The sequence below is a fragment of the Anarhichas minor genome, unplaced genomic scaffold (assembly GCF_050575085.1).
Source record: "Anarhichas minor isolate MPS153535 unplaced genomic scaffold, ASM5057508v1 ptg000040l, whole genome shotgun sequence".
Lineage (NCBI taxonomy): Eukaryota > Metazoa > Chordata > Actinopteri > Perciformes > Anarhichadidae > Anarhichas > Anarhichas minor.
The window spans coordinates 4,742,778-4,760,556 of record NW_027466486.1 but is presented as its reverse complement, the minus strand read 5'-3'; the positions used below and the strand labels follow the sequence as shown (position 1 = coordinate 4,760,556).

Here is a 17,779-nt window from a genome sequence, read left to right as displayed (position 1 = left end):
GAAAACCTGAATGTTATTGTTAACGTTGTTATGTTGACATCGAGTGTAACACTGAAATGAAACATTTACATATTGGATTATATCTGCCCATTATGGGATTACACTCTAAATTAATGCAGATGGCGTCAGATGTAAACTGGTACGTTATTTCTTGGCTTGCACCAGCTGTTGTTTACTAACGGCTCTTTATATTTTGCTGCATATGCCGCATCGAAGACAGTTATTAGAGTTTATGGCACTAATCCCAAATCTACTCAAGAGTAAATCCCCTTATCTTTTTTATAATAGAAACAAACTCTTAATTAGTCCATACAGTAGATGGTGCATAAGACCCTCTGCAGCTCACAGTGAGCTCAGGCTCCTGCAATTGACTGTAACAGCTTGAGTTTAATGGTGATGCTCCTTCATCACTGTTGTAGCTGTTTGTTTTGTTCCCAAAATGGCAGTGGACTGTCTTTGAATATTTATTTTGAGATAATGAATTTTAGTTAAAAAAAAAAGATATTGTTGCTAAATAACAGAAGGCTTTTAGATTTATGGTGACAGTAGATGAATATTTGTTTTAATTGTTTTAACTGAATTGTACCTAAAACCCACTTGTAAACATGTGCAATACATACATTTTTTGGGGAATATCTCAGTGATGAGAGCACTGTATGTTTATCTAATAGTCCATGAATGAAATGTGCATGATGATGTGTGTGTGTGTGTGTTTTATGCTCACAAATGTTTTTGTGATATTTTTTCCCCTACTTTGAGAATGGCAACACTAAATACTTGAACTTATAAATCATTTGATAACAATAACTGACATATGTCTGTCAGTGATGTTGCGAGAACAAGAAGTTATCAAGTCATATTTAAAATAACACTGTTGTAAATAGTTGAATAAGTGGTAACATAGAGAGATTTATCCCCTGAACCATTACTACTGCAACTGCTCTTTAACTGCAGTTAAAAATCACATTATGTATCATTTCTCAATTACATCTTCTTTGGGAATCGTAGCAATTTGACATTAAAACATAGCAATACAAGTGTGTCTTTTGTAAGTCTCGTCTTTTCAACACAAAGAGTGAGTCCGTACAAACTGAAGGGGACAACAGTCGATGGTCAGTTTCTCATGCTGTATTTCCCTATTGAGGCCAGAGAGGGGTTACTACTGGTCACTTTACACCGCTGACAGATTCCACACAAAGAGGACACTCCCTGTGCTCTCTTGGGTAGCGTATTGAGAACAAGAGAAGCTTCACTAAACTATTATCTCTCACGGTTTTCTCCAAGACGGAATCTGATAATCTCCCCTTTCTACATGTTCAGTGTGATTGTGCTGCTGTGAAAATTGTTACATAAACTCGCCTGAACTTGCCTTGTAACCGTTTTCACCCTAAATACTTACGCAAATGATATTGCCTGCTTTTGTGGGAATAAAGGCATTTATTTTGGCATACTGTGTAACTGGAGCATAAAGACGTATATTGATTGAAATTAATTCAGTGAGCAATGGCCAAATGAGTTCCACTCCAGTTACCACGGTTGCTTTGTGTCGCGCGCTATTCAGAGGTGGCCAAACGCTTGGCAGCCTGTGCATTGAGATAAGAAGAATGGCCACTTGTAGTCACAGCATTCAGTAGGCAAGACACACAACCCACAGGGCAGGACAGCTTGGCTTCTTAAAATGTGGGAAAGATGGAGGATAGATGGTGGAACTTTAAGATTGAGATCACAAAGGTTTACTGACAGACTCTAATCTTAGACTACTAACTGTGGGATATTGGATTGATACAAACTGTTCACATCCGGCACAGTGTCCTTTCTTAGCGTTGGCTGTCATCTGTCCACACCCCATCGAACGATGCCTCTACGTAATGACACCACAACTAAAACCGGATTATCCCGAGGCGTGTGACATCACCACACCCACCCCCTCCAGCTCCTAGTCTCTGACCATCTGGGGGTTACTAGAGGACATTCATTCCCATGAGTTCAATGGTCAGTGTGACCTGCTGCTGCGGCACGGCCGGCTCTGGCCTGCACCGTCACCCTGCAGCTGTCACCTGGAACTCACCCATCACAGGGAAAGCACTGTTCCCACAACTTAGGTTGACATATTTGAAAAGTAATGTAGGACTCCATTCAGAAAGTCTGAGACATTAAGGTTTAGACAAGTAGTTTATTTTTCCATTTTTAACATACACTGATCAAAACAGTTTTAGGCCCTTCACAGTCTGAATTTCTTACAAAAGATCTTACAAAAAAGATTTCCCAAAATATGTATCTCATGTTACAATAGCAAATCAAGTGCAAATCACTGCATACTGTAAAACAAACAGGAGAACACCTTGTTGATCGTTTGCAGTGCATGAATGATTTGCTCATGGAAGTGGATGGGGAAGTTAGGCTCTCTCATATGTGCGGACCGCCTGGACTCCCTCGTGAGTCAAAGTCTGGAGGTCGAGAAGAGACAAAGCAAAAGACAACCTGTATTACATGATGCCAGTTAATACTTAGATGTGGTTTTAATGCAAAGTCATTCCTGTTGGAGGTAAAGCAGGTTTTCTGCAGTTCATGTGGGTCATTACAACATTAACAAGCCAGTCAAAGTGCTTCACACAAGTACTCTATAATGTGAATGGCTCCATAAACTGATGAATGTAATCACAATGACAAGTACAAAGTACCCTCTCACTTGTAGTTCATTTCATACTATATCCAAAAGTTGTCAGAAACCAAAAATTCCTAATAAATATAGTTTGTACCTCATCACCAACACCATTACTAACAATTCAATCAGTATTTATTGGAATGGAGTTATTCACTATAGATCATAGTTCAATTCGCATAACTCGTTTTCATGAAAAATACATGTTCAAACTATTTTTTTGGTACATTGGAAAAACCTAGATATAAATTGCATTAGACTACCATAACATGTATTTCTTTCAAATTTTTTTTTTACATTTTGAAACTTTCTTTTTTTCATGGGGTGATGTAGATAAATAGAGATGAGACACCTCTGCTGTTCAGGGTCATATTGACCCGCTCACTCAAAATCAAGCCAAATGAGTCATTAGGATTTGTATTGAAAGTAAACTCTATTTATGTTTATTTATAGTGTTAAGAAACAGACATTTACAAAAAAAAAAAAAAGATATGAACACAATGAACGAGAGGTGTGTGTGTGTGTGTGTGTGTGTGTGTGTGTGTGTGTGTGTGTGTGTGTATGCTGTCCTACAGTAAGCTGCTGTGTTGTGTGTATCTGCAGAGTGTTGGTAGGACTCCCAAGCAACCCTTTCGTATGTTTCTCCCCTCCCCTGCTAAGTGTGGGCGGGAAAATAACAGGTTCCCGCCAAAACAGTATCTGTTTTTCTCGCACAGGTGCGGTAGTGAGAAAGAGACTGTGTGATTGGGATGAAATATTGTGTGTGTGTGTGTGTGTGTGTGTGTGTGTGTGTGTGTGTGTGTGTGTGTGTGTGTTGTGTGTGAGAAATGGGGTGAAACATGGTGGGAGGTAGAAATATGTTGTCTCACATTTTCAAAGAAAGAAATGGTCTAAACTTGACCCTTCTGACCCCTTATAGCCTCCACTTTCACTGCCGGGTCAAATTGACCCGAACATCATCTCTGTAATATAAACCTGCAGTCGGGGGGTTGCAAATACATGATACTTTTTTTTTTTAAGTTTCATGTTGATTAAACAAATTAAGGCAAGCAGAAGAAGTTTCATACAAAAAAAGTACTTTCAAATATTTTTTCTAGATTTTCAAACTTTGAAACGGGTCAATTTGACACAACAGGAGGGTTAAGTTGTGTGTGTTATTTAATCTTACCGCCACCAGCTTCCCATCCTTGATTTCTCTGACAAATTTGGTCTCCTTGCCGTCCCACTTCTGCACTTGCACAAGTTTGTCTCCTTCCATGGTGAAGATAGACTGCAAGCACAAGCACAGTATAAATTTGAACCGTCTCCATATACGTAGTCAGATTACACCCTGACTTTTTACTCAGCTTACTTTGACATGTCGGTCATCAACCGTGGTCTCATCAAACTCCTCTCCAAGTTTGGAGGAGATCTCAGTGTTCTTGAAGGTGCTCAGGGTTTTAATCACAAGTTTGTCCCCATCCTGGCTCATCACTACTGTGGGTTTGGTGACATTGCCCACTTGTCTTGTGGCAAAACCAATACCTGTCAAAAAAAAGTGCATTATTATTATTATGGTGGACACAAATTAAGACAATCACAACTATTTATTTTACTTATTTTCTGTACTTACAGGGAAAATATTTGAGAAAACTAAGCAACTATCCTACTAACTATCTTATTTCAAGCAGAAAAGTAATTTATCTAACTTTTTTTCTTTTCTCTTTTTACCTTGAGAAAGCCTTTCCAACTACCTTTAAATCTCCCCATCTTATTTTAAGAGGCTGTATTCTGTAATTCGCCTGTGTGTCTCCGTTGTCTGTAGCCAAACTGATCCCATTCTGGCATCTTAACATTAGTCCGTGGCTTGCTACTGTATTGACCCTTCTGATTGTTACTCTGACCTTGTTCTTATCTCACTGTTTTGTAAAGAAACGTGTTACATATTGGTATGCATGTTATAATCAACAGTAAATGGCAACCAGCTAATCAGCTAAATATCACCCCTTCACTTTTTTTTGGCTCTATGAGGGACCATGAACCTGAATATATACACATATACTGGAAAATGCAATACTGACATTTTTCATCTTTCTTTCGAAATGTACTTGTTTAAAATGCATATTATTAATTTCAAGCAGTCGTATTTTGCAGCATGGGTCGCTCTTTTTATTTATCTTACCAAGTGACTTCATGTATTCATCAAAGTTCTGGCTGTCGACCAGTTTCCATGTTGCGCAGAAAGCATCAACCATTTTTGCAAGTGCTGTTGGTCCAGTTCAGTGTGAAACAGTCAAACGGTCTCTGTTCTCCGTGCAGTAAATCCTGCAGCGTGTCCGTCCGCCTGCCAAATTAATACTGGGACAGAGGGCGGGGACTCGAGCGGCAGCGGGAAATCTGATTGGATGTTCCAAAACGCTTCGTGGACTGTGATTGGTCAATGCAAAATGTTCACACGCACAAAAGACACGCAACTTGTCTGCGGTTTTTTCCCCCCATACATCTAATTTAAAGATCTCATATATATATATATATATATATATATATATATATATATATATATATATATATATATATATATATATATATATATATATATATATATATATATATATATATATATATATATATATATATATATATATATATCTCAAATAAATATCATTATAACAAGTGTAATGTTTACCATGTTCATCTTAGTTCAGAGTGTTAGCTTGCTAACATTTGCTGATTAAATGTAAAATCAACTTAATTAATTATACATAATTAATACATAAAGCTGAGGTTAATAAGAATGTCATTACTTAGAAAAAAAATTATAATATTAAGACCTGATAATGGTGCTAGAGAAAAAGTTAGATTACTAAAGTTATGATTCCCTAGATTAAAAAAAATATCTTTAAAATACAGTAGTTTCACCTTTTCCAAAAGGATAATTTAGTATTCCTCTACATTTCTAAAAATTAAATAAGAATTTCTTTTTCAGCAATAGGACGACAAAAAGCACATACGCCAACCACATGGTGGTGCTGAATAAAAAAAAATAAAAATAAAAAAAAAAATCAGGATCACCAAAGTCATTAGGATTCATGATAAGCAACCATGAACGTCTGTACCGAACAGACATTCATTCAGCGATGCGGCTTAATTCAGTATAAAAACAGTGATTCATCAGCAGCGGACTTTATTGTTGATAGAGTATACAAACAGATGTCTCCTGTAATAATACAGTAGAATCATTAACACCAAAAATGTATTGAATAACACTACCAAATGAACAAAATTCAATCTTACTCTTGCTGAATATATTGTCAAAAAAAGCACTTGTCAAGGCTCGATGTATAAGTTTAAAAAATCTGAAAAAATATCCCACTTCAAATTAATGATCTATAAGAATGCTTTTTAACTTCCCTGAAGTTCACATATAGTGCATGCAAATAAAACATTAAATGTTCCACAATGAAAACTCTGGGATCTTTAAATCATCACAGAGAATAGAGGCAGAAATGATTTCAATGTTTTACAGTATCTGTCATCACAGATGGTTACATGATGTTTGGCTCCACAGTTATTCCTTTTAACATGAAATGAACAGATTGAGGTGAAAGTGAAGACGGTCTGCTTTAATCGTCAGCAATAAAGACGGTGGATCGTGCCCGATAAACGTCAATTAAGTTATTTAACCATTTATAGAATATGAGTCAAAGTAAACAAAAGCAGACAATCTACATTTGATGTTTCACCTCACATTTTAAGAGTCAAATGATCAGACTATGAGTTACTGAAATACTTTTTTTTTTTTTTCTTTCTTTTTTTTTTAACCGTAGTAAACTAACAGAGCAGGTACTTTAGGTTAAAAATTGTCATCATGAATTACAGCATGAACCTGGGGGTGAAAACAGACGGGGCAGCAGAGGTAGAATGAGAGAGGCAGAGAGCGAGGTAGGGAGGACAGAGCTGCACCGAGGCGTCTCCACAGTAAGGCCTATCTCTCCTCTCTTTTATCAACCTAAAAACAAGCCCATGATGCAGATAAACGCTCTTTTGTTCTCGGCGCAGTGACAGGTTCATCATAAAAATGAGCATCACCTAAAACACCCTATGGGCAACAACAACAACTAATGGAGGTTGATGTCCTATTAATGGCTTGTTGTACTGAAAAATGTATTAAAACAAGTGTAAATGTTTGAGCCGCTAGCAGATGGCAACACAGATGCAATCATCCCGATTGCTATAGTTTATACAAAACTGTAAATGAGAAAGAAACTCCAGTTTACACAAGCATGAGTATACATCCAGCCTGCAATAGCACAAAAACACTTAAGAGTAGAACAGTTTGTTCTGCTTCTCTTAGCTACTGATCCATGCAGCACAAATGGCCTGATGGTCAAACTCTCTTCAAATCTTTCTCGGATAATAAAACTGCAATTTCATTTAATAAAGGGCATGAGTGGTGGTTGTAGAGAGAGGCGTCTTACAAGAAATCCAGTAATATTGTATAGAAATAATGCAAATTACAGTCAATTGTTAAAAAACAGCTAATCAAATTGCCAGAATGAAATTCCTTCTCTTCCTGTCAATAAAATAATTAGATGTTAGTCTGTCTTGAAAGATTTGTGGAGAAATACAGAAAAGAAAATGGCATACGACTGACGTCAAGTGGATTGTCCCAATTGCATCCGTGTGTAAGTGCGTGTAGTTGTATAGGTAGGTTTGATTCATCCATGCACCCATGGGAGCAGAGTGCTATCTGAATACACCCACGTTGATCGATAGCGCTACCTCTGGTTTCCTGGATTTGGTCGGTCCGGTCTTCTTCTGTGGTCCAACACCCTCGGAGCCTGCAGCCTGCCCTCTGGAAAGAAGCAAGGGTAGAAAACAATAAACCAAGTTGTACAACAATAAGCATAATTATTATTGACACAGTGCTGTGGTATTACAGCGAAATTACACAATGATTGCCAAATAATAAATGCCACAAAAAGGTTGTTTTCTGTACACTCTAGTCAGTTCAAGAAATAACATGGACATGATCACAACTGTTGGGAGCCTTCCCACCCTTTCCTGCGTTGCTCTGCCTGCTCCCTGAGCCTCTGCTGGCCCTGCTCATCCTCCAGGGTGAGGAAGTCCCTGTTGTTATCAATCAAAAGATTCTGGGGAAAAATAGGAAAAAAATGCATTCAGTGTTTTTCAAAGAAATCAAACCCAACAGACTCATTGTTGAAAAGGAACAGGGGTTTATGAATACCTTTATGCCGATTGTGTCGCCATCTTTGAGGTGAAATGGTGCCCCCAGTAGTGATTCAGCCTTCCTCTTCTTTTTCTTTTTGGAAACCTGCTGACTCTGAACGTAAAAGGCATAAGACATATTATTCACTGACAATCAGATCGCACCAAACACCTAAAAACAGGTTCCTCCTCAAGAAATGACTCTCTTCTCCTCTCACCCAGTTTGAGATTTCCTCCCAGGCGTGTTTGTCCGGCTGGTGTTTGGCCAACAGCAGAGAATCAGGGGAGAGGCCGTAGTGTGCAGCCAGACAAGTGCGTAGAGACCGTGGGGAAGAGTCACGGGTTGCATCCCAAACCAGCTCCTCTGGAGGGTAGAAACCCCTCTCCCCTGGGACTCCCATTCTAACACTCAGCATCACATCTTTAGGACTTAGGAACAGAACATAAAAGAATTTAACCAACGTTGAAATAAGGGAAATGTACTCATTGGAAAAGAAAGGACGCTCCATCACAATGTGTAGAAAGCAGAAAACTTTACCCAAGATCTTCTTCTGTTAGTAGCTGTTGCACACAGAGGTCTGTACCACTGGGCAGCTTCAATTTCCTGATCAGGAGGAAACCAAACAGAAAATGTTGATCGTGTAAACAAGCAATGACTCAACACTTTGCATTTGTTGATAGTTAAGAGAATCTGTTGGCCACGCTGTGACAGGAAAGTGTCTCTACTTGAGTGTGAGCTGCTGTCCTCGGAGGATACGTGCCAGCCTCCGGCCCTCAAGCTGCCACACACGCATGAACGCAGTGGTTGGCACACACGCGTCCTGAAGGGCCGGCAGTGTCAACACCTGACAAAGAAACAGACAACGACGTAAAGTGAGTCATTTGCATTTAGTTAGTTTAGCTAAAACTAAATAGTACCCCACAGCTGGCAAAATGTAAAGTGTTCATCTTCTGGCCTCATAACTAACCGGTAGGACTGGAAAAGGGCGGCTCTCTGGGTCCTAAGCCATGAGGACTGAAATCCACTAGAACCCAAGAGAATCCATTTGGGGTCTTTGAGGAATACCTGACTAATATAAACGACCTTCACCTCCTGCTTTAAATAAACACATAACCTTCATACGCTACCTGCGTCTTGAGATCCTCCAGGGTAGCCTCGTCCGATATCTCCACCTGTCCTGCACTTCTCAGCTCCGCCGTGTTGCCGGCACCCAGAGGAGGTGAGTCACCCGCGGCCACGACATCAGTGTGGCCGTTGTCAGTGTGATTAAAATCCATGGAAACTGCCGAGTTGTTACTGGGATCCAGACACAGCCACACAGATAGCTTGAGAAACCCCTGACAGAAAAAAAAAAAAAAAAAACAGACAACAAAAGGCTAAAGAGAGAGGTGAAGTTATAATATATGAATGTCCAGACACAATGAAAACATTTTCAGTACCTTCGGAGGAAGTTGTCCTTCTGTGACGACTAATGTCTCTCCGTTGTTTATCTTCAGCTCTGAAAGAGAAGCATCCTGAGGAAAACAGGTTGTTTTTAAAATGGGACGCTATACATATAGCTATAACAGAAGCAAACACCGTTTGATGATGACACATTGTGCAAACTACAATCTGCCACTCACCTCATCCATAATCGGCTCTCCAACCTCCTCACACCAATCGAGCCTCCTTAAGTGCCAACAGGTGCCTGCAAACACACATTTCAACGACGTCAACGACCAGATCGTCCTCCAAAGTACAATTGCAAAATGTCTGTTTGATTACAGTTTTACAAAGGCAGAGATAATCTTGGTGAAGAGCAATTCACAAACACTAACTCTACATACAGTACAAATAACAGAATGCATTGATGTAGTTTTACCATCAAGTCCAACAGCCTCCAGCATTGCCTTTAGACACTGCAAATAGCAAAAGATCATGTTTTTTTTAAAGTACACATACATGTAACGTAAGCACATAACGTTTCACACATTACGTTTCCGCACCTCTTTGACGGTACATGTTTTCTCCACCATGATGTCCATCTCCATGCCAGCAGAGGGCGCTGAGCCCACAGAGAAGTGCAAGAAAAGCTGCAAAGCAAAGAGAAAATCTTAAGTTACAAACATCAATCAAGCACTTTGAAACGCTCGTAACTCTTCGTCTCATTTGGCTGTACACTGGAGGATAGGTTTACTGGTATTTAAAGGTTCTGTAACATTCACCTGTGCAGCTGCAGTTACAAAGGATTTATTAAAGGTTTCAAATAAAAAAAAGACACACCTGTGATGCCTTGGGGGCATTTCCCGGACAGAGAGTCAGTGTGGTCATGAGTCGCACCCCTGCATCCCGAACACTCAGCTCTTCACACACTGTCAGGTAGACCAGGGTGAGACAAACACAAGAGCACTTAGTAAATGTGTTCCAAACTTCAAACACAGATGATGAGAAGAAAAATTACAAGCAGGGGGAGTACCTTTTAAACATTTTATGAGGGGCAGTGTAAAGGAATGCCTGTCTTAATATTTTGTGAAAATGAGGGGGATTCCCAGCTCTAAGATATCTGCACCATTAAAATCATTGCTACCCTCAGGGAACAAACGACACGGTACCTGGAGGAAGGAGTTTCCCTGTGCAGTCCACATGCCTCAGACAGTACTGTGCACCTGGTCAGTGAGACAAAACACAACAGCTCATTTAAGTATTAATGTATACTTGGATACAAATGTAAGAATCCAAACTCAAATACAAATCTGGTGATTACCTGAACAGTAGCTTAGATAAAAATGTTACTTGAAGAAACTTTTCACAGTCATTAATAAGCACATTATATAGTTATAATTTATCAATATCTATATTAGCCCTGTAAAAATCCAAATCCTTTGGTTCAGTATTGGGGATACATATATGAATCAAAATTTGAGTGTTCCAGTTTAACGGCCTGTGAATTTACATGTTGTAAGGGGTATTTATAATATTTCCCGTTTACTTCTTTATCCAAAAATGCAATTAGCTCTAAAAAAAAAGGACGTCTAATGCAAGCTGTTCTTGTCAAGCATATTTAATGCACATCAAATAGATTGGTTCAAATAAATTGTACTTGAGGTATGCAAATGTTTTGCTGCTTTATAGAAACAAATACTAAGTTAGATTGTAGGCGTCTACATATATATATAGTTATGCAACACTGAGCATCTTGCCTGTGAGTTGCTCCTGTAGCTGCAGCTCCTCTATGGCCCTCTGTTTCACCTCACACAGCAGCTGTAAGAGAGAGATGCATTAGACTACGACATTATTGGAAGAAAGAACAATGTGGTGCTTAAATGGAGCGATAAACAGTCTAACCAGATAGGCAACATAAAAATAAAAACTTAATGACCATATTCCCTGTAGCTGGAACTTTGATCTTCCTCCTCTCCTCTTCTTTCTCCCCCTCTCCTCCTCCTCCTCCTCCTCCTTCCCCTCCATGTGGTCCAAACTCCACCTGGAGCCAGCGGCAGTCCGACGGTGTGGTCACAGTGACGACGTCTCCGTTTAGAGCGAACATGCTGAGCAAAGTTAAGAGGACGGTAGTAAAAACACACAGAAAGAACAACACACACACACACACAAGGCAGAGGATTGTACCTGCTGTCGAAGGACTGTGGCTCCAGCACCAACAGCGCATCTCCGTCTTTCAGCGACAGCTCCTTGAGCGTCCGTTGCATGTCACCGGGGGGGAACACCCTCCATCCACTTGCCCCTCCTCCCTCTCCTCCCTCTCCTGTCCCTTGCTCTTCCCTCTTTCCTCCCTTATGCTCCTGGCACAGCAGACTCTCCTCCGGCTCCCCTAGTGCCTCCCTCACCTCCCCGAGAGTCGAAGCACCTGCAAACCCTCTGGCCTCCCTTTTAAGCCCTGGCCCCCCATTTTCAAAACCTCCTCTTTCCTCCACAGACTCCAACCCATCCCCCTCCACCGGATCCTCATCTTCCCCGAAATTGGGACGGACTACATTCAGCAGCACCGGCTCCCACTCGGCTCCAGTTAGGACAGTCGCACCACACACCTGAAGGGATAAAAACCAGTGCACAAGTCGGACACTCGGGATCTTGTCAAGTGAGCATGCTTACTAAACACATATTGTGATCGCAGAGAATGTGTTGTACTCACCTCTCTACCGTTCCACACAAACAGGTCAGAGTTCGTACAAATGCCTGCACTATACAGGGAGACATTGTCGTCTGCAAAGACAACCACACCCGGAATGTTTGTTACAAACGTTCGAAACTTCTTCTACCTTCTTGAGGTTTTTTGCATGTCAGTGTCTCACCTGTTAAAGTATTGTAGAGGTGTAGACCTGCAGGAAGACTCCTGGCCACAGTCAGAGCCATATCCCCCTCCCAGAGTTCCTGCTTCTATATAAACAGATGCACAAGACATGAGCTTATTCAATCATTCTTTGACGTTTTAAAAAAACGCAACAGCTAGTCTTTTGGGAAATGGAGTTACCTGATAAATATTCAATCGAAGATCTCCCACAGTCTTTCTGCGGTCAAAAGTCAGAGTGGTGCTCCCGTTCTGCTCTTTGCTGATTGGTTGCAGGGCTCCATATTCTAGCCTGTACGAGGGTGCCAGATGGAGACGCAGCACCACGGTGTTACTCGTGGCTTCAAACTCCTCGCTGTAAGAGAAACAATGGAGAATAATAATTTGCGTGAGAAAACTATTCTAATATAACCTTCTTCAATTTCTGGGTTTTGATCTTCACAGATTACGTATTTTTAGCTTCCGCTGAAATGTCTCACTCGTAAGTCAAGAACCGTCAGAACCTGCCTATGTAATAATCGTGTAATATGTGTACCGCATTTTCTGCATTTTGATGTTCTCTTCCTGAGCCATCTGGATGAGGTTAAGAGGAATCTTATATTGGGGATTGTTCAGAGCTGCAGATGTAGAAACACATTGATACATATTAGTCATCTACTTACTTCATATACTGTGTACTTGATGTCAAAACTATTAATTAAATTATAGATGAACACATTTGTTGTTTCATTGAAAACAATCACAACTTTTTCTCCTCTTTCTTTGATCTTATCTTCCAATAGAAATGGTGTCCATTACCTTCAGTGGGCCTGTGCAGCTGTGTTTTTCTGTAGAACAGCATGTATGCGCTCTCTTTGCCCTGGAACTGCTTCTCTATGTCAGACTCCCTGATGGAAGTCACCGTGGAGTCGTTAAGATCAAACCAGTGGCTGCCCTGCTGACAGAAGAAACACTGTGAGAAACACTCATCAAAGTAATCACAAGAAGGGTCCACCAGGAACCGAGATGTAAAACTGAATTAAGTTGGTGTATTTTTTCCACAATGTCATTTTAGAACTTGAATTCTTGAAAAATGTGACTGTTCGCTTTAATACCTTTTGTTCCGGCTCTGACTGCTGGTCTAGTTCTGGCTGCTGTTCAGCAGCTCTGGGGTCTGACGGTGTTGAAGGATCAGAGTTAGTCGTCGGCTTTGCTGGGCCGGGGGGCTCGTTCACAGGGCTTGACGGGTTTGCAATCGCCTTCAGTGCCACTCGAGTACCATTAGACACCAACATGAAAGCATCATTGTGGGACTGCAGGAACTACACCAGACGAGGAAAACAAAAGTCAAGAAATTGCACTGGAAACAAACAATTTTCTGGTATAAGACAAATATTGGTATGAGCCCCAAAGAACACCAGCAATCGTTAAAGAACACATAGGAATATCATAAAAACAAAGTACCTTTCCTATGGGGCCATAGTGTTTTCTAAACTTTTTGCTCCAGGAAGAACCAATCTTATCCATGAGTTTCTGTCCCAACTGGTCTGCCAGGACACTCTTTGATGGCTCCTAGTGGACAACATATGAACAGCACCTAATTAATGAACTGGCTGTCCTACTGAGGCAACAAAGAACAAACTATGAACAACACAGAACTCAGACGAAGGAAGCGGTCGCTTCACCTGGGCAATAATAGCAGTGATGACAGACAAAGGGTCGTCTTCTTGTAGTTTTGGCTCACACGTTGGCTTCACTTCCTCCGTGACTTTCTTCTGAGTCTTGGGTTTGCATTCCTCCTCCTGACAAGCAAACACAGAGATGATGCCTTTCCTAATGCACACGTTCAAAAGCTTGCAGGTTGTGATCACTTTTCAACGTTGCTGACAGTAATGCACATCTGAAAAAGCTGCCACTCTGAGTATTAGCAGTAAAACTAATGACTAATTTATTTATTTCTTATCCTTTGCTCACCGGTGGCTCCCATTGGCCAAGCTGGTCAATGTCCCTGATATAAACATGGTAATGGCCCCCATAGCAGCCTCCCTTATGGATGATCACAGAGAACAGCTCGTAGCAGTAATCAGAGTCCTCTGCATCAGTCTGCAGGAGAGGAAGACATAGTAGTTAACTTATCAAGACAACTTGGTGTATCAAAACCTTCCTGGATGATGTTGAGAGTAAGCTCCGTCAGGTACCTCTTCACAAAATGGCAGTAGGTTGATGGTTAAGGGGAAACTGTAGCGTCCCGTCTCCTTGTATCGCTCACATTTGGCAAAGTCAAAGCTGAATCTCAGCAGGGACATGGTCATGAATGGAGGAAGCTTCTTCAGCTTGGCAGACTGAATAAAAGCAAAGGAAGGTGAGAAACAGCACAAAAATGCAATATTTTTTATGTGAACAAGGAAACAAAATGTCAATACAAAGAAGCTTTTAACATGTTTAGTTGTAATAATCCTTTCTACTCAATTGTTTGATGTAAGGATTAATCAGAATAGAAAGAACAGGTTTAACAGCTATTCAGGTTCGCTGTATTTTAACCATTGTTATTGTGTTGACACAGTCTGAAAGCTGGCACTAACCTTGGCAGCAGTGACCAGCCTGTCGCACTGTGCACAGCGGTACAGGTTATTGCCCTCAAACATCTCTTCCTCCACAAACATGTTCCACAAAGCCTCTTCCAGGCTAGACACACCACAAACACACACCGTCAGGTCCAGGAAGTCCTCCTAAAGAAGGCCCAAAAAACAGAACAGGTGAATTAAGTTATTTTTGTCTTAGCATTTAGTCGTGAGATATATTCCACCAAAACAACTCCAATAACATCAGTCTTCCTAAATGGAGCCACGTCAAAGAGGCAGAGAAACCCTGTACATGTGGACACACCTGTCTCTGGCTGACGTTCCCACACTCCTTGCAGACAATACTGTTGACAATGGTCCCGTGATACAGCTGGTGGATAAATGTACTCCCAGTGGTGCCCACAAGAGAGTGCTCCAACGCACTGAACAGAATCCTGTTCAGCTCCTGCACATCATGCTGATTTGTTCCCTGAGAAAAACAAACACAAGAAGGTTTAAGTTAGGGACAAAAGTCCCAGTTACATTATATGAACTAACATTATTACAGTACATGATATATTGCACTTTTCAAAATGACAGGTTTTTCTAGAGATCGTTTTCCAGAAAAATACAAGAATGTTGTAATCATTTTCCAGGACATTTGACCCTTTCTCTTGTTGGAAAATGTGTCTATTGTCCAGGTTTTCCAGGACGCGTGGGAACCCTGATAGATCGCTTTTGTACTATTATTGAAGAAATCAATCTATTTCACTGTTTAAGAGAAACACGGAAATATACAAGACTTGTACAGATGAACAAACGTCACTGAAGCAGTAAAATGGTTCCCTCTTTCTTCTAGCTGTTTACAGCCTTCTATCAGCTCCAGATCCCGTTTAAATCAATGACTGTGTGGACAGTCTTGACCTGGAAAAGGTGGTTTTGTAGTGCATGCGCTAAATATCGTGGGTCTGCCTTTCAGGCTGGAAGGTAAATCAATCAGTGAAATAAGAAGTGTAACCCGAGCCTCTTCTTCTCCTCTCCACCGTCAACGATAACGGACACAGACCTCGCTGCTGTTCCAGCCGAAACTGTTGGTGAGGTTGGCGGTGGAGGCGCTCTGCTGGTCCACCAACAGCAGACTGGCAAACAGTTTCTGTAACTCCAGCGGGATCACTCTGACCTGGGGAGAAAAGAAAGCAAAACATGTGTTTACACTTCACAAATACACACAGACATTACATCTTTGGTTACAGCTACAAGCTACTTACTTTGGCCCCTGGTTCTTCTTTGTCTTCCAGACATCCTAATTCCGCTGCTCCCAAACTGAACAGCTCCTCTGTAGAGACACACACAGCAAACAATCAATAACTGTCCTCTGGTTGTGTACTGCACCAGCTCTCCTAAAATAAATGTGTCAGAGATCTGGCCTCACCTCTGAACTCTGGGGTGAACAGCAGCGTCTGGAGCAGAGAGTTGAGGTAGCAGGTCCCCCCTTGGTTCTTTATGCCGCACAGATTGCTTCTTCCTCGGGGCGGAGGTGGCTCGTCTCCCCCCTTCGCAACTCTCCCCCTGGAGGAAGTCGAAGAGAAGCCTTCCTCCTCCTCTTCCTCGAAAAGATTCCCAAACATGCTGTTTGAGTGATTTACTCGGTTTTCTCTTGAGTTTTGCTCGAGCTATGCCGCGTAGTAAATCATGTGTTATCACTCTGGTTTGTCCTCTTGCTATCTCATCTTGGTCTTGCCGAGTTCTCTGTTGACAATGGCCGGGCTGACTCTGAAATAAGAAGACTTCACGGGGCTAAACATAGCGACTATTATCGGATGTAGCATGTATGCGTTGGACTTCCAGTTATGTCGGCGAGCAAGCTCAACGTTAGCTAGCTTAACGCAATAACAATCGCAAATCAATCGCAGTCCTGAGGAGCAGCTTGACGGCACACCGAAAATGACACAAACCCAGGCTGTCGGTAATGTTAACGGTCAGTGTCACCACGACGGAGAAATGGCGTCTTCTTACCAAAACTCTAACGACTTCTGACACTGGCTATTCCTTCCTCTGTCCGTCTTAAAACAGATAACAAACAAGGCGTAAATAGAAATACCGTCGGTGAACTGTAGGCAGCCATGTTGGTTTTTTTTCTGCAGAAAAGGGAGCGGTGCATTGTGGTACTTGTAGTATCACACTTGGGTAACGCGTATACTCAAAATAATAACGGTTGATAGTTTCATTACTTGGTCTATGAGTATAAACATCATTAGTAATGCTTATTTAAATTCCTGTAATGTACTGCCCCTTTATGAAACAGCCATAACAAAAGTATGGTAATAGCTTTATCTCATTTGCATAGCAATAAAAACTACATTTCGGACAAGTCAAGTCTTGAAGTTATGGGGCTTGTAGTATTCTGTAGCAAACCATGGAACAATAAATATTTACGATTGATAGTGTTTACAAAGGATGGCAGTTGCATCCATTGTAAATGGCCAGTTGCGGCCATGCATACCAATCAAACACCTCACCAGGATTTTGATTAACCACTAAATGACTTACTAGTTTGCCACCCTAAATGCTCCAAATGAACATAGCTGAAGTTCAGCCATTGAACAACTCTTGTCTTGCATACAAACATATTAAATCTGGTTTATTGTAATTTCAATATAATTATCTTAAATATAATTCATACAATGAGTAACAATCACTCAATCTTTTGAGAACGCACATTCCAGTTAATGGTAATAATCATCAATATTAAATGTTTTTACAGAAAATTAGAAATCTAACAGAAGCTCACTCTCTATTTACTTTACTCAAAGCACACAAATAGAAAGATATATTCCCATAAAGGTCTTGAACTCGTGATATTTGTGTAAACATTAGGTAAATCAATTATTAACCTAGTGCTGACTATTGATAGTGTGGGCTAAATGTATGCAGGGCTGGTGATTAAACACATTTTTCCTGAAATTTTCTAATTACATAACACCATTCTCATTTTATTAATTCATTTAACTGTTAAATTATGTTTTCTGTAATGTCTTAATTGTCTTCCTACATGTCTCCCTAAACACCTTTCAACACTTTCA

At 40.8% G+C, this 17,779-nt stretch overlaps 2 protein-coding genes across 3 annotated transcripts; both read right to left on the bottom strand.

Annotated features, from left to right (window-relative positions):
* Positions 1-2,252: 2,252 nt before the first annotated feature.
* On the bottom strand, positions 2,253-5,049 carry fabp7a (fatty acid binding protein 7, brain, a). The gene is made up of 4 exons (XM_076107999.1): positions 4,824-5,049; positions 4,014-4,186; positions 3,831-3,932; positions 2,253-2,447 (listed from the first exon to the last, which is right to left on the bottom strand). Exons 1-4 carry the CDS (start codon positions 4,894-4,896, stop codon positions 2,397-2,399), a joined length of 399 nt encoding a protein of 132 aa, XP_075964114.1. The 5' UTR covers positions 4,897-5,049; the 3' UTR covers positions 2,253-2,396.
* Positions 5,050-5,808: 759 nt separating this feature from the next.
* Positions 5,809-16,819, bottom strand: usp40 (ubiquitin specific peptidase 40). Of its 2 annotated transcripts, none has more exons than XM_076107997.1 (31): positions 16,129-16,819; positions 15,965-16,032; positions 15,763-15,876; positions 15,022-15,186; positions 14,718-14,864; positions 14,334-14,477; positions 14,110-14,238; positions 13,821-13,937; positions 13,600-13,707; positions 13,251-13,457; positions 12,955-13,093; positions 12,692-12,773; positions 12,340-12,511; positions 12,161-12,245; positions 12,001-12,071; positions 11,478-11,896; positions 11,230-11,398; positions 11,051-11,111; positions 10,463-10,516; positions 10,134-10,222; positions 9,857-9,943; positions 9,733-9,769; positions 9,494-9,558; positions 9,311-9,385; positions 8,999-9,208; positions 8,597-8,715; positions 8,409-8,474; positions 8,089-8,299; positions 7,890-7,985; positions 7,700-7,794; positions 5,809-7,496 (listed from the first exon to the last, which is right to left on the bottom strand). In XM_076107997.1, exons 1-31 carry the CDS (start codon positions 16,322-16,324, stop codon positions 7,388-7,390), a joined length of 3,906 nt encoding a protein of 1,301 aa, XP_075964112.1. In that variant the 5' UTR covers positions 16,325-16,819; the 3' UTR covers positions 5,809-7,387. The 2 variants fall into 2 exon arrangements, with proteins under 2 accessions (XP_075964112.1, XP_075964113.1); XM_076107998.1 differs by having other exon boundaries at positions 12,955-13,090.
* Between the last annotated feature and the right edge of the window lie 960 nt (positions 16,820-17,779).